Source organism: Salvelinus alpinus, chromosome 15, assembly GCF_045679555.1.
Source record: "Salvelinus alpinus chromosome 15, SLU_Salpinus.1, whole genome shotgun sequence".
Classification (NCBI taxonomy): Eukaryota; Metazoa; Chordata; class Actinopteri; order Salmoniformes; family Salmonidae; genus Salvelinus; species Salvelinus alpinus.
Window position 1 is genome coordinate 8,858,832 of NC_092100.1, and position 16,229 is coordinate 8,875,060.

Below are 16,229 nucleotides of genomic sequence, written 5' to 3' on the forward strand. Positions count from 1 at the left end.
ATAAATAAGTGTTTCGTAAATTAGGTGAGCACCGGTAAAATCCACAGAGGCCTGACATACTGTTGTTCTTGCGGCGAGCGTGAGACGGACAGGGCGTGAGACGGACAGGGCGTGAGACGGACAGGGCGTGAGACGGACAGGGCGTGAGACGGACAGGGCGTGAGACGGACAGGGCGTGAGACGGACAGGGCGTGAGACGGACAGGGCTTGAGACGGACAGGGCGTGAGAATGCAGTCTAAATCTTTCTGATAGCGGTATGTTAACTACCAACTACATTAACCAGCTGTCCAAAAGGCTTCATAAATATATGTTTACTGTAACTAAACTGTATAACACAAGATGATTGAGAGACGGCATTCACATTACAATAAACACACCAAACACAGCTCTTTAAAGTCAGATGGACAACATATGTATTAGAGGTATGACTGTTACTGACCTGGTCGAGTTCCCTCACGGCGGGCCAGGTTGTTACTGACCTGGTCGAGTTCCCTCACGGCGGGCCAGGTTGTTACTGACCTGGTCGAGTTCCCTCACGGCGGGCCAGGTTGCTACTGACCTGGTCGAGTTCCCTCACGGCGGGCCAGGTTGTTACTGACCTGGTCGAGTTCCCTCACGGCGGGCCAGGTTGTTACTGACCTGGTCGAGTTCCCTCACGGCGGGCCAGGTTGCTACTGACCTGGTCGAGTTCCCTCACGGCGGGCCAGGTTGTTACTGACCTGGTCGAGTTCCCTCACGGCGGGCCAGGTTGTTACTGACCTGGTCGAGTTCCCTCACGGCGGGCCAGGTTGCTACTGACCTGGTCGAGTTCCCTCACGGCGGGCCAGGTTGCTACTGACCTGGTCGAGTTCCCTCACGGCGGGCCAGGTTGCTACTGACCTGGTCGAGTTCCCTCACGGCGGGCCAGGTTGTTACTGACCTGGTCGAGTTCCCTCACGGCGGGCCAGGTTGCTACTGACCTGGTCGAGTTCCCTCACGGCGGGCCAGGTTGCTACTGACCTGGTCGAGTTCCCTCACGGCGGGCCAGGTTGCTACTGACCTGGTCGAGTTCCCTCACGGCGGGCCAGGTTGTTACTGACCTGGTCGAGTTCCCTCACAGCGGGCCAGGTTGTTACTGACCTGGTCGAGTTCCCTCACGGCGGGCCAGGTTGTTACTGACCTGGTCGAGTTCCCTCACAGCGTGCCAGGTTGTTACTGACCTGGTCGAGTTCCCTCATGGCGGCCAGGTTGCTCTGGAACTTCTCCAGGCTCCAGAAGGTGGAGATGCCCAGTTTGGTGTTTCTGACCTGGACCTGCAGCTCTCCCTCTCCGCCCTTCTTCTCAGACCCCTCGTGTCTAAAAACAGAGGGAACCAGGTTAAGCTATAAAAGAGGAAGTAAAGCCAAGATAAGGGATGAGATATTGAGTGAGAATTTCCTGCTAGATCTTGCTGTAGATCCATCTCAATATGTGCAAAACGAAAAGAGTATTTCATATCCAACGGGATGTAAAGATGAAGCTCGCCTCCACTCGTACCTGCTGAAAACTGTGTTCTTCTTGAGTTTGTCACTGATCTTGTTGGCCTCCTCGATCATCAGAGACAACTTCATGGCATCCCACCGAGGAGGGACTGAGAAAACAGATAGGTCACCAGAACTTCTCATATGTATATACTGTACTCTATATCATCTACTGCATCTTGCCATCTTTATGTAATACATGTACCACTAGCCACTTTAAACTATGCCACTTTATGTTTACATACCCTACAGTACTCATCTCATATGTATATACCGCACTCTATACCATCTACTGCATCTGCCATGCCGTTCTGTACCACCACTCATTCATATATCTTTATGTACATATTCTTTATCCCTTTACACTTGTGTGTGTGTAAGGTAGTAGTTGTGGAATTGTTAGGTTAGATTACTGTTGGTTATTACTGCATTGTCGGAACTAGAAGCACAAGCATTTCGCTACACTCGCATTAACATCTGCTAACCATGTGTATGTGACTAATAAAATTTGATTTGATTTGATTTGAACTGTAACTAGCCACACAACCAAAACCATTGTGTGATGCAATGGAAACACCAATCTGAATCACAACACAATGTTACCTCAATGACCTCGTACCCCTGCACATCGACTCAGTACTGGTTCTCCCTGTACATAGCCAAGTTATCGTTACTCATTTACTATACTGAACGAAAATATCAAACACAACATGTAAAGTGTTGGTCCCATGTTTCATGAGCTGAAATAAAAGATCACAGAAATGTTCCATAAGCACAAAAAAAGCTTCTCTCAAATTTTGGCCACAAATGTGTTTACATCCCTGTTAGTGAGCATTTCTCCTTTGCCAAGATAATCAATCCACCTAACAGGTGTGGCATATCAAGAAGCTGATTAAACAGCATGATCATTATACAGGTGTACTTTATGCTGGGGACAATAAAAGGCCACTTTAAAACATGCAGTTTTGTCACACAACACAATGACACAGATGTCTCAAGTTGAGGGAGTGGGCAATTGGCATGCCGATTGCAGGAATCTCCAGAGCGGTTGCCAGAAAATTGAATGTTAATTTCTCTACCATAAGCCGCCTCTCCAGCGTCGTTTTAGAGAATTTGGCATCGCGTCCCACCGGCCTCAACTGCAGATGGGCCTATAAAGTAAACATTTCACTGCTATTCCACACATGTTGTTTCCGAACCATTTGAGGTAGAAAATGTGATTTGTTAGCTACCACAATAAGTTATGCCTCTCCTATTATTGTAATAACATCTAATCTCTGATTCATACACTTCACACCTGGTTTGTATTCATTAGTGCACACTGTTGCAACGGAAAACGCTTTGCAACGAAAACTAGTTTATTGGACAAGTTCAGGTAGGCCCTCCTCATTTCAGACCGTTTTCTCATGAATACGACCCAGAAGATGAAAATCCCTAACAATGGGTTACCGTTTTTCGCAGTCCGGCTTCCTTTCAGCGCCAGTTTCCTCTGCATCTCCTCGAGGTCTTTGCCGATTTTCCTCTTCTCTGCCTCGAGGGCCTCCACCACCTTGGCCTGTCGGACGCCGTGGTCGGCCATGGCCCGCCGTGTGGCTTGGGCTTCCATATGGAGGCGGAGACGTGTCTTGTGCGTGTCCACCTCCTGCTCCAGCTCCACCTTGGCCGACTGCAGCTCCTCCATCTTGGAGGCTACCTGCTGCTGGTCCATCTCCCAATGGCGCTTCCTCTCCTGGGGGAAGGAAAGCACCGTTTTCGGTGGGCCATGGCCGTTTTCGGTGAGTGAAAGAACTAAATGTAGTGGAAGTCACGCCAAAATATTACAATGAATGACTATGCCTGCAAAATGTTAAATCCAATGACTGCCTGCAAAATGTTGAACCTAATGCTTATTTTTATTTTGTTTTTAACAAGGCAAGTCAGTTAAGAACAAATTTGTATTTACAATGATGACCTACACTGGCCAAACCCTCCCCTAACCTGGAACAACACTGGGCCAATTGTGCGCCGCCCTATGGGACTACCGATCACGGCCGGTTGTGATACAGCCCGGGATCGAACAAGGGTCTGTAGTGATGCCTCTATCACTGTGATGCAGTGCCTTAGACCCCAGAGCCACTCGGGAGCCCTAACTATTAAAACTACAAAATGTTAAACGCAATGACTATGCAGGACAAGTAGGCTACACATCATTATCAGACTTCGGTCAAATACATACAGGGTTTGAGAGTGTGACCAAAGCACTTGCATTTGTGACCCTTTGACTTTGCAGTTTGACACCAATTTGTTTTATTAGTTGGTCACCTTCGTTTTTTTTAATCATCATGATTTATTCAAACAGCAATGGGTATGCAAACCAGGTATTCAAAAGTTTGGTCCAAAGTCTTGGTTGAATCTTTGCCATGCACAATTCAGTCATTATTTGCTGTTTGAATTAAAATTTTAAGGCTTTCTCCCAAAAACATTGTTATTATTATATTGACTGCAGGGTAAACCTACCTGGCAGAATTATATAATTTGTATAAATTGCAGGGCATTTTGTTTTGCAAACTCGACCATCCCATGTAGTTTACACTGTACAGTACAAGAACACTGCTAGCCAAACAATGGTCTTTTGCTGTGCTAAATTTAATTAAAAAGGGCAACTACAACCTCCCAAAAATTAAGGCGGAATTTTCCAAGACTTCAAAAGTGGTCTCCTGGGGCCTGTTGCACAAAAGTAGAATTAAGACATCCGGGATAAATGACTCAGCTGAGCTCAATGAAGCCAAAACATGTGCGTCCAGGCTTAATTGGTTGCACAAAGACCAAGCCAGGATGAGCAGACACGGATTCATTAAGCCAGGTGAAACCAATCCTGGATAGGTGCGCGCTCACGGCTCACTCAAATAGACCCCGCCACAGATCACAGATTAACTGATTTACCATGGCAACTAGAGCCGCGTACTTTTCCCCGTCGGAAGCACAAATCCTCATGGAGGCATACGAGGAGGTAAAAGATATAATTAAGAAGAAAGGCAACACCGCCACAGTGATAAAGCAAAGAGAAAAAGCGTGGCAAAGTATTGCAGACCGCCTGAATGCGTAAGTAGTGCACAATTACACACTCACCGCTCCGCTGAAACATCACAATTACAATTCAAATATTTAATTCACATCTCCAAAAATGCAGTTGTACTGTAATTATGAAACGGTTAAATTTTTAATTGAAATGCACTGCAGATATGAGTGAAATTGTGTAAAGTAACTCCATCACACTGTATAAAGCTATGATAAATTTTTTGATATTTTTACTGAAAACAAGACAAAAATACCAAGTAATTTTTTGCAGTGTGACTCCATTAAATGTGTGTGTGTGTGTGTGTGTGTGTGTGTAGATTAAACATGAGCGGGCCAAAACGGACATGGCAGCAGGTCAAAATCAAATACAAGAACATTCTGCAGAATGGTATGGTCCCTGACTAATATTTAACAAAGCACAAGCATATATTGTACCCAGAAGGTGCCTGCTCACACATTGTCTGTACTGTTTTAGCAGTGAAAAAGAATACCCACAGACAAGGCACGGGTGGTGGGTCACCAAAGGCTGACCTTACCCCAGCAGAGGACATGGCCTTGGAGCTAAATAAAGGCAGGCCCGTCTTAGAGGGGATCCCTGGGGGGAAAGAGACGAGCATAGGTTCCTCCCAAGATGCCACCCGCTTCATTCAAGGTATGTCCTTCCATCTCTACATGGGATACAACCACATTCATATTGAATCAATTTGGACTGTCTGACTTTGGTTTACCTATTGCCTTGCAGTGTCTGGCAGCACTGTGTTCCTGTTAGAGCCACCAGCACAAGCACCAGACGATGCTGATCCAGTGAGTACTCCATCAAAGGCATACTGTAGGCCTGGCATGTCTTGTCTACTAGCTTCAATATGAATCCGATTAAATGTGATAGGGTGAAGGCCCCAGTGCAGCAGCAACAGCACATGATGGAGACGATGATGAGGAGGAGACCATCTCTCTGGATTCCAGAAGGCATGAGGTATCATGTTAAGACTGTGAAAGTACTATTTACTCTACAATGGTGAGGAGTCCTCATCAAAATCAAAAAATCTAATTTCTTTTACAGGACCCAGATGCTATACAGTGGGAAAACCAGCCTGGCAACATAGTGCGTATTAATAAAAGGACACCACATCCTGCCAAATTCCAGCTGCGCTAATTGTATTGTGTTCACAGAGCTCACAAGCTATCAGAAAGTTGTATGGCAACCACCTCCGGCGCCAAATAGAACTGGCAGACATAGACATTCAGTACAAGAAGAAAAAGATGGAAAATCTTGCACTGGAGTCCGAAATAAAAAAGAGGACAATTAGTAAACTGGACCTTGAAATAAAAAAACTTGAGAGGGAGGTGAGATATGCCTTCAATGTACACTGTATGCTAACTGTAACACAAATGTATTAATCATTATTTTTCTTTCCTCCCCCAGCTCCAAGAAGATGACACAGCTCAAAATAAAAATTAGGTATATTCTCGTAAAGTCAAGTGAGCCATGACATATGAGCTCTTATTGTGAGCACACAGGACGGTGGCATCTTTCTAAGGTTTTTTTTATTTTCCCAGCAATCAGTACAACCAAGTCATCGTTATAAGGCATCGCCCTCTTTTGCCCACCCCCCCAGCACCAGGTGTGGCCACTAGCCTATATGAAGGCCCAAAATTGTGTGTTCCTTTCTGCTCTGACAATGGCATGCCCATTCGTGCGAGATGTGGTGGATGAAGAAGCACTTGTGCTGAGGAGAGCCTTCAGGCGAGAAAGGGTCTTCAGGGACCGGTTGGACCCACTGGCCTTCCCTGATGACCATCTATATGAAAGATACAGGTTTTCTGCAGATGGCATCAGGTATCTATGCAGACTACTGGGTCCCAGGATTAAGCACCGCACTGCACGGAGCCATGCACTGAGTGTGGAGCAAATGGTTTGTGTGGCCTTGCGCTTTTTTGCTAGTGGAGCCTTCCTGTACTCAGTGGGGGATGCAGAACAGCTGAACAAGGCGACAATTTGCCGCACAATAAGGAGTGTGTGTCTGGCTATCAAAGCATTAGCAGATGTCTTCATCTCCTTCCCTGGCCACAGAAGACTCTGTGACATCAAAGAGGAGTTCTATAGGATTGCAGGTAAGAGGATCTACAAATTACAGGACAACTGTTAACACATAGTAGGATACTCATTACTTTGTGTGACAGGTTTCCCCAATGTCATTGGTGCAGTGGACTGCACACACATAAGGATAAAAGCCCCCTCAGGTGCCCATGAGGCCGATTTTGTGAATAGGAAATCCTTTCACAGCATTAATGTTCAGGTGAACATAACTTTTTGATATTGTCCATTGACGAACACTCTGCATTGCCAGTGATGTGCATTGATTGGTGTAATATTCCTCATCTTATGATTTCAGATGGTCTGCAATGCTGACTGTGTGATCAGCAATGTTGTGGCAAAATGGCCTGGCTCAGTCCATGACTCCAGAATCTTTCGGGCCTCTGAAATCTATCAGTGCCTATCACAAGGTAAGCCACACAACCCCTATTTATAACCATCATGGCTGTGTCAAGAATATCACTGTGTTTATGAGGTAGTAATGATGAGATTTTGTGTTGACAGGTGAATTCTCTGGTGTGTTGCTGGGAGACAGGGGGTATGGCTGCCAGCCTTTTCTCCTGACACCTTTCACAGACCCCCAGGAAGCACAGCAGGCCTACAACCATGCCCATGCCAGGACCAGGGCCAGAGTTGAAATGACCTTTGGCCTCCTGAAGGCACGCTTTCACTGCCTTCACAAATTAAGGGTCAGCCCTGTTAGGGCATGTGATATTACTGTGGCTTGTGCTGTCCTCCACAATGTGGCCTGCCTGAGGAAGGAGAGGGCCCCCAGAGTGCCACCAGCCATGGACTGGGACAATCCGGCAATCTTCCCTGATGACGACAGTGGTCGGCTGCTGAGGGACCAATATGTGTTGAATTATTTTAGTTAGTATGTGTGCTTTCAATTTTGGTTAAATATGTCCTGCGGTGGCAGAGGAATTTGGGTTTTTTTGGGTTCGTTTTTTGACGAATTTGGCCTCTTATGATGTTTGTGCGGTATACTGTGTGTAATACAAGGCTGCAGGGAGGCTACTGCATCCATTCATTTGTCTGTTCAGTTGATGTGTATGGATTTGTCCTGCATTTATTTTAGTGTGTAGACATGCAGGGTGTGTTATATACAGACCTTTGAATGTGTATGTATCATTTTGTATAATATGCTTGGATTCTGTGCTTTCCATCTTGTAGAGTCACTGTGACTTCAGTTTCGAAAGGAGCTGATGGTTTACCTGCTTTGTTTTGTCCTTATTCAATAAAGGAACATAATGTTACACATTGTGTTTTTATATTCATATGGAATGTGTATTTGTTTATATGACAGAGTACTAGGGCCACACTGAAGAAAAAGGATAAAGTCATAAATTTATGAGGCTGGTTCTTTCTGCAGAAAAGCTACATATTGTTTTTACAGTTTTGATACTTATGACAATGTGATACTTAATATTCTGGCACATCAGCATGTCTTTGTTTATGAAACCATACTGAAGTACAATTTCACGAAATGCCCCACATCTGTCATTTTAACAACTGTCCTCCTTTAAAACAACTGGTTACAATATTATGACTTGTGTTTTTTTCCCCTCTGTGGCCCTAATATTCTATCATTTTATATATAGCCTTATAGTCTATGGGAAACTGTAAATTATCTAATGATAGCAACATCATCTAAAAATCATTTTTTATCCCAAATCATTGAAATTAATGATCACAAACGTTTAAATAATAACAGTGGGTCTAGTTATATGTGATAACAATGTATAGTGAGCAGTGAAATAACTATTGGTTTCCATTTGTGGTGACTGCTGACTGACATTAGGGATGAGATTAAATAGATCCTGGAATTTAGCCTGGTCTGGAGCAGGCTAGCTCCACAGAATAAATCTCCATGGTAATTTATACCATAACATATCCTCCTGCCCCCTATCCATCTTTAGTGCAACCGGATTACGGATCAATTGAGCCAGGATCACCAAGATATCCTGGCTTAATCCCTTATCCTAGTTTTGTGCAACAGGCCCCTGATGTGGTTTAAGCATTGTTGTGGATTGACTTGGATGTTCAAATTTTTGTCGTTTTCCATGAAATAAATAAAAGTCAGATTATGAGAGTGAAACCTCGGAAAAAAAAAAAAAGACAAACTGGGAAAATGGAATTTACCAGAATATTTAAACGGATATTATAGAGCTGTAAACTATAGACTGACTGTTCAAAATCGCTAACAATAACACCCTTTTCTTCTTTAAAATGCGAAAAAAAAAAATATTTTTTCCCCGCCAAACAGTCAATGTAAATATGATATTGTAACGTTGAAGTGTAATTATTTGTGTATGGAGAGTAAGGTCATTGTAGGCTACTTGCTCAGCCCACAAATTCAAATTTCAAATGTTGCGCACATCATCCGCCAGTATTATTTTAATTCCGGCCAATAGCTTTCAGTTGGCCCTGGCCCGTTTTGCCACTGGCAAATCATGCTAGTCATTATTAGCGTAATTCTGTATGGAATGTTGGTTCATTAAAGGACAGAGGTCAGGTCATTATCTCCATGCAGCGTCAGAAAATTTAGGAGCGACCAACCATGTGCTGATGCCATCAACTGAAAAGTTAGTGGAAAACATTAGTCTAGAACCCTGACATATGATATACTTTTAATATTTTTACGATGCGTCTGATTTAGCTAGTCCTTATACAATACAGTTAACCCTGACATTACACCATGACACCAAACAACTCCCTTTACAGACAGTGAAGACACTATTGTGCAGTAAAAAAAACAAGGTCTGACGTGAACATGAAGTCATCGCCCTAGATTTGTCAGTGTTTTCATTTCACACATTATGTCGGTAAAGCCATAGTTGACGTACCAGTTCTCTCTCCAGGGCTTTGATCCTGTTCTCATAACGAGCCTTCTGGTCCGACAGCTCCTCCTGGGCCATCTCTTTTGCCACCTGGATTCCCTGCATCATCTCCTCTTTGGCCTTCAGACGCGCCTCCTCGATCTCCTCTTCCAGTCTACACGGAAACAAAATGGACGCCTAGATGCATTAACGAGTTTCAGAATGAGTGCCGTTTTTCTTCTTCCCAGTATCACACATTATTAATGTGTGCATCCACACATCTTTCCACAGAGTACAAATGGGACTTTCAGTTAATCACATTGACGTGTGATAGGAATCATATCAAATCATTTCCGAATCTTGTGATCAACTCACTGTGCTCTTTGAGCGGAGAGCAGCTCGTTTCTGGCAAACTCAAAGTCCTTCTGGCCATCGCCCGCTCCCGTCCAGCATGACACGCGTTTCCCAGACTGCACCTCTGCCGGGTGGTTGAAGCGGAAGTAGTGGTCTCCGCCCAGGATCACCCTGTCGCCCTGGAAACCACCAAGAGAAAGAACCCCAAAACATGAGTGATCTCAGTCAGGTTTCTAATACTGTGCGTTTTTATTATTAATTTCATGTGTACACAATACGTACATGACGCAGGACACAATACGTACAAGACGCAGGACACAATACGTACAAGACGCAGGACACAATACGTACATGACGCAGGACACAATACGTACATGACGCAGGACACAATACGTACATGACGCAGGACACAATACGTACAAGACGCAGGACACAATACGTACAAGACGCAGGACACAATACGTACAAGACGCAGGACACAATACGTACAAGACGCAAGACACAATACGTACAAGACGCAGGACACAATACGTACAAGACGCAGGACACAATACGTACAAGACGCAGGACACAATACGTACAAGACGCAGGACACAATACGTACAAGACGCAGGACACAATACGTACAAGACGCAGGACACAATACGTACAAGACGCAGGACACAATACGTACAAGACGCAGGACACAATACGTACAAGACGCAGGACACAATACGTACAAGACGCAGGACACAATACGTACAAGACGCAGGACACAATACGTACAAGACGCAGGACACAATACGTACAAGACGCAGGACACAATACGTACAAGACGCAGGACACAATACGTACAAGACGCAGGACACAATACGTACAAGACGCAGGACACAATACGTAAAAGACGCAGGACACAATACGCATGACGCAGGACACAATACGTACAAGACCACGACGCAGGACACAATACGTACAAGACGCAGGACACAATACGTACAAGACGCAGGACACAATACGTACAAGACGCAGGACACAATACGTACAAGACGCAGGACACAAGACGTACATGACACAAGACATACATGACGCAGGACAGTGGTGTCAGAGACCAGGTTCCCGTTGACAAAGGTCTTGGCGTTTTCCATGGGGATGATGCTGACTTCACCGTTTACATTGGAAACGACACTGAAAAGGACAAAATGTTAGTAAATTCATAACAAAACTGAAACATGTAAGAATGACAAAAGAGCACTGGAATAGGGGAGTTTCCTGTATGAATGTTTTAAAAAAGCAGTAACAAGTGAGACAGCCAGGACTCATTAGAAGGCTAAACGAGGCTATGGTTTTTGAGGTGGGTCAGTCCTTCTCACCAGTGGTGGTCGGCGATAAGGGCCCCAGACAGCTGGATGTCGTGGGGGGACTCTGACTTGGTCTGGCCGACCTTGGTCTGTCCCTCCTTAATCATGTATAACAGCATCTCCGACAGCTGTGGGTCCTCGTTCAGGTTCACCAAGTTGGGAAGTCGGTTGTCCACAGCAAACGTGACGCCCGCTTTCTGATGGGGAGAAGAGAGGGAAGCAGATGAATATAGGGGAAATTATTTTCTGAAATGTGCCAAAGGAATGTGGAAGGTAGGTCGATACACGGGAGTGAAACACTGATTATGAATATAAAGGTCACTTTTAGTTAGGTTATGAGCTGACCTGTAATTCTTCGGTTTCCTCACGTTTGTGTTTCTCTGCCTGCTCCAGCTTCTCTCTCCACGCTCTGACAAGACGTGAAGGAATCAGATTCAAGTTGAACAAAAAACAGTTGTAGTATTTTTTGCTGCATAGCTCACAGAGCCTCTCTGGGACAAGACGTGTGCAGGTTTTATGGTTGTCACCTGTGGGCCTCGGCCATCTCCCTCTCCTGCTGCGTTAGCTGGCTCTTCAGAGCCAAGATCTCCTGCTGGAAGAGGCGCATCTTCTCCGGCTCGATGCCCTGAGAGCTCATCTGAGCCGCCCGTAACTTCTCTACCTCAGCTTTCAGCTCTAGTAACAAAGACCCACACAAATTACATTGTTACATTTCTGCTAAAACAGAACAAGTTAGGTGACATTTTGGATGAGCTTTAGTTACATCACATGTATGACTGTCAAACAGTAACCTACCTTTTTGATACCGGTGGAGGTTGGTGGGAGGAGCTATAGGAGGACGTGCTCATTGTAATGACTGGAATCAATACAACGGAGTCAAACATGGTTCCCATACGTTTGATACAGTTCCATTTATTCCATTCAAGCAATTACAAATTAGCCCGTCCTCCTATACCTCCTCCCACCAGCCTCCTCTGTTTAATACACATAATATGGTACTTAACCATAAAAAGGTAGATGGTCACAATCTCTGCACCGTTTCCCCTTCCCGTGTAAAATAAAAGCCTTTGCAAGAGCTCCCCCTAGCGCCAAAAAACAGGAAATGTGGCGTAGCAATTTCCTTTGAATAATACCTTCATGACAGTTGAGATGTCCCCAGCATGATGTGACAGTGTATAAATATGGCCCAAAGGCAAGGTTAGAGCCGGGGCTAGTTAATTGAACCTGGTGATGGACGGATGAGAAAAAGAGAGAGAGATTGGTGGCAGTATGGAAGGGCGAGGGATGAGGGGCTGACCTCTGATGAGCTTGGCGTTGGTGTCCTCGTTGACCTTGGCCACGTTGATGATCATGCGGGCCTGCTTGGCGTAACGCAGCGTGCTCAGGCTCTCCTCCACGTTGCTGCCCGCCGGACTCAGGGTGGCGATCATGGCCGTCTTGGAGTTTCCGCCCAGGCTCTCCTTCAGCAGCCTGGACAACAAGGCGAGAGAAAAGGGTATTCGGACACGGTGGCGATGCAAACGGTGTTCTCGCAAAGCTCTCGACAAAATGACTTACTTCACAAACCTCTCTCGCAATGTTATATGAACCCTGGATGAAATGTAGCTTCACAAAGAGTTGCAAGATGATCTGAAATTAGGTGCATGTTTAACAAAAACTTTTCCGATATTTTATTTTTTATGTGGGGCGGTGCTTTTCCCAGTCACACACCCCCTCCACATCTATATAAAAACGACTATTTGTGGATGCTCAGGTTGACTTTCCCACAGAATCACTCTTTCACAGGCTTGATGATACTGTAGTGTGGCAGGGTTGGGGTCCATTCCATTTCAATCCAATCTCTCAACTGACTATATTATAATGGAATGGAGCCCATCCCATATGTCTGTATAAGAGGTATTTATCTCTTGTGTCAGTGAAGTATCTTTTACTCACCATGTGAGCACAGCCTCCCTGTAGGGGGTAAAGACCTTCCTCCTAGTCTGGGCCTGCTCTGACAGGGCAGAGATCACCTTCCCCAGGCTCAGCAGGGACTTGTTGATGCTGGCACCTTCCTAGCATACAGACAGGGGAATAGGATGCACAACGCATAACCGGGGGGGCAAACTACCTGCCCTCCATGACACCTACAGCACCCGATGTCACAGGAAGGTCAAAGAGATCAATGACAACAACCACCCGAGCCACTGCCTGTTCACCCCGCTACCATCCAGAAGGCGAGGTCAGTACAGGTGCATCAAAGTTGGGACCGAGAGACTGAAAAACAGCTTCTATCTCAAGGCCATCAGACTGCTAAACAGCAGTCACTAACTCAGAGAGGCTGCTGCCTACATTGAGACCCAATCACTGGCCACTAAACAATGCCACTTTCAATAATGTTTACATATCTTACATTACTCATATCACATGTATATACTGTAATTTTATACCATCTACTGCACCTTGCCTACGCTGCTCGGCCATCGCTCATCCATATACTTATATGTACATATTCTCATTCATCCCTTTTAGATGTGTGTATTAGGTAGTTGTTTGGGAATTTGTTAGATTACTCGTTGGTTATTACTGCACGGTCGGAACTAGAAGCACAAGCATTCCACTACACTCGCATTAGCATCTGCTAACCATGTGTATGTGACCAATAAAATTTGATTGTGGATTTTCCCATCTAGTACACTACTGAGGAAGAGTCTTTTTAGACCCAGGTGTGTTTGACAACAGCCCGGGTGTGTTTGACAACAGCCCGGGTGTGTTTGACAACAGCCCGGGTGTGTTTGACAACAGCCCGGGTGTGTTTGACAACAGCCCGGGTGTGTTTGACAACAGCCCGGGTGTGTTTGACAACAGCCCGGGTGTGTTTGACAACAGCCCGGGTGTGTTTGACAACAGCCCGGGTGTGTTTGACAACAGCCCGGGTGTGTTTGACAACAGCCCGGGTGTGTTTGACAACAGCCCAGGTGTGTTTGACAACAGCCCAGGTGTGTTTGACAACAGCCCAGGTGTGTTTGACAACAGCCCAGGTGTGTTTGACAACAGTTAATATTCTGTACCAAAATGAACAAATGGCAGGAAACGACGCAATTCCACACAAGACGAGGCTCTCATTACGCGTAAACCTGGTATGTTGATATCGGTTGCTTTCTACGGGTAAACCTAGTATGTTGATATCGGTTGCTTTCTGCATACATATTTACTAAACAGTACGTTCTAAATAGTACACAGTATGATTAGTACACACTACGGTCAGTTTCAGTAAGTAGTAGGTAAGGACAGACTTGGGACACGGTGTCTATGAACATTGAAAATATGGATACGTTTTTAAAAAAGCAGTGGAAACACAGTGGTGTACAGAGCGTGCTCACAATGAGGCGGTCACCGCTGGTCTGGGCTGAGGAGCAGCGCTCGCTGCCGGCCAAGTCCACCAGGTTGATCCTGCTGGTGATCCTGTGGTCATGTTCCTCCCCTTCCACAAACTCAGTCTACTCACACACAGAGGGACAAACGGTCACACACACACTAAATGTCTGTATTCAAACAGAAACATGCTATATGCTCCCTAGAGGTAGATTGTAGAGATGCACTGGAGAGTGATGCTAAAACACACACAAAGACAGAGGACCGGCGAGGTTCACCTTGGTCTGGGTCATAACCAGGGTGAAGACAGAGTGGGATCGGGAGCTCTTGTCGTTCATGCCTGTGGCTGCAGTGGCTCGCTGCTTGTTCCCAAGCTCCAGCCAACCCTGGAAACAGACGAAGGGGGGAAAAAGTGGGAATTCACAACACAGACTTCATCACTTTACTAAGTGTTCAAAAAAGTGGTAATCAGTGTTCAGAAAGCATGTCTGTAAAGCACCTTACCTGAATGTCTTCATAGGAGCTCACCACGTTCCTGAAGAAAACATATAGTCACTGAGTGAATCCTTAAGACTAGCAAGCCATCATTACATCTGACAACACATTCACGGAAACCAAAGGTTTGCTCACGTGGACAGCTCAGCAACATAAGGTCCGTCGACTGGATGTTCCCTCACCCTCAGCTAGAAACACAGAGAGCATTGTCATTACTAAGATCATTTAGTAGATTGGAAGAAAAAAAAATGGCTTTGAAAATCAGCACAGAACACATTAATAGACCCGTTTAATGAAAATGTCATAGGTTTTGAAAGGCATTTGGTCCTACTCACAGGTAACCTCTTGTGGTTTTGTTCATCCCTGACGATGAGCAAGTCATGGATTTTTTCATTGTACACCTCGAAGTAGCTCATCCCCAGATGACATGTGACCTGTTATGCAACAGCCAAGTTGTTGTGAGCGCTTGATTGAGTAAGAATTCTAAATGTATTCATTTCACATGGCAACTAAACTAAAAACAAATGCTTTACATGACAACTGGACAGAATCAACAAAGTGTATATTATGGTATGAATTTAAAAAATAAACACCTGATTGTCAACTGCAGACAGCCGAGAAAAGAGCTCCTCGCAGAATCTTGGTGTTAGCCCTGCCTCCTCCCCGAAACCCATCATACTGCAGAAGGATAGAGCAACATAGTCCAACTTAACACATTTGGATTCAACAATTTACTTACTAACTTCAAAAGGAGACTCGTGACAAGACAAAAAAATGATCTAGTGTGTGTGTGTCTGAGAAGAGGAAAGAGAGTGAGAAAGAAAGAACAGAGTGAGACGTACGTGTAGGACTTCCCCGACCCAGTTTGGCCGTAAGCAAACAGGCAGGTGTTGAACCCCTCAAAGGCCCTCTCCAGAAGAGGCTTGGCCAGTTTGTCATACACCGTCTGCTGGCTGGCAAAGCCAGGGTCGCTTTTATCGATGGAGCAGAAGGAGAAGTCATATGTGAAGGCGTGCCTCTGCTTGGTGTCTGGATGTTGAACAACAGTCTCCTGGTTATCCATGAAGATCACCTGCGATGCTTTCTCTGTCTTCTCCCTGAAAGCAAATGGAAGTCAAATATTGGGTCATTTTTTACATCACTGATTAGGCCTAATAGATGAAGAAGCAAATTAGTATGATGCCTCTTGTTGCAGTTAAAGAAAGGGGCCATATTTAT

General features: G+C 45.2%; 2 protein-coding genes across 2 annotated transcripts in view; one reads left to right on the top strand and one right to left on the bottom strand.

Annotated features, from left to right (window-relative positions):
• Window positions 1-16,229, bottom strand: part of LOC139539434 (kinesin-like protein KIF14) — a 35,654-nt gene that overhangs the window by 18,246 nt on the left and 1,179 nt on the right. Inside the window, exons 2-19 of the mRNA XM_071342387.1 lie at window positions 15,854-16,108; window positions 15,605-15,689; window positions 15,347-15,445; window positions 15,147-15,199; window positions 15,021-15,051; window positions 14,795-14,902; window positions 14,525-14,641; window positions 13,098-13,216; window positions 12,460-12,632; window positions 11,690-11,837; window positions 11,508-11,571; window positions 11,175-11,359; window positions 10,887-10,989; window positions 9,847-10,004; window positions 9,499-9,646; window positions 2,950-3,229; window positions 1,517-1,610; window positions 1,201-1,336 (exon numbers count right to left, since the gene is read on the bottom strand). Coding sequence (XP_071198488.1) covers window positions 1,201-1,336; window positions 1,517-1,610; window positions 2,950-3,229; window positions 9,499-9,646; window positions 9,847-10,004; window positions 10,887-10,989; window positions 11,175-11,359; window positions 11,508-11,571; window positions 11,690-11,837; window positions 12,460-12,632; window positions 13,098-13,216; window positions 14,525-14,641; window positions 14,795-14,902; window positions 15,021-15,051; window positions 15,147-15,199; window positions 15,347-15,445; window positions 15,605-15,689; window positions 15,854-16,108 — 2,356 coding nt within the window. The remainder of the gene's footprint in view (window positions 1-1,200; window positions 1,337-1,516; window positions 1,611-2,949; window positions 3,230-9,498; window positions 9,647-9,846; window positions 10,005-10,886; window positions 10,990-11,174; window positions 11,360-11,507; window positions 11,572-11,689; window positions 11,838-12,459; window positions 12,633-13,097; window positions 13,217-14,524; window positions 14,642-14,794; window positions 14,903-15,020; window positions 15,052-15,146; window positions 15,200-15,346; window positions 15,446-15,604; window positions 15,690-15,853; window positions 16,109-16,229) is intronic.
• Window positions 4,200-8,560, top strand: LOC139539433 (putative nuclease HARBI1). The gene is made up of 11 exons (XM_071342386.1): window positions 4,200-4,945; window positions 5,033-5,209; window positions 5,300-5,361; window positions 5,444-5,530; window positions 5,618-5,659; window positions 5,728-5,901; window positions 5,981-6,016; window positions 6,115-6,669; window positions 6,739-6,854; window positions 6,951-7,062; window positions 7,157-8,560. Exons 8-11 carry the CDS (start codon window positions 6,198-6,200, stop codon window positions 7,525-7,527), a joined length of 1,071 nt encoding a protein of 356 aa, XP_071198487.1. The 5' UTR covers window positions 4,200-4,945; window positions 5,033-5,209; window positions 5,300-5,361; window positions 5,444-5,530; window positions 5,618-5,659; window positions 5,728-5,901; window positions 5,981-6,016; window positions 6,115-6,197; the 3' UTR covers window positions 7,528-8,560.

Excerpts from the sequence above, each read along its gene's own strand:
- LOC139539433 (XM_071342386.1), top strand. The coding sequence starts at position 6,198 with ATGAAGGCCCAAAATTGTGTGTTCCTTTCTGCTCTGACAATGGCATGC. Across the intron at positions 6,855-6,950 it reads TTCACAGCATTAATGTTCAG|ATGGTCTGCAATGCTGACTG; the intron begins GTGAACATAACT and ends TTATGATTTCAG. Across the intron at positions 7,063-7,156 it reads CTATCAGTGCCTATCACAAG|GTGAATTCTCTGGTGTGTTG; the intron begins GTAAGCCACACA and ends TTGTGTTGACAG.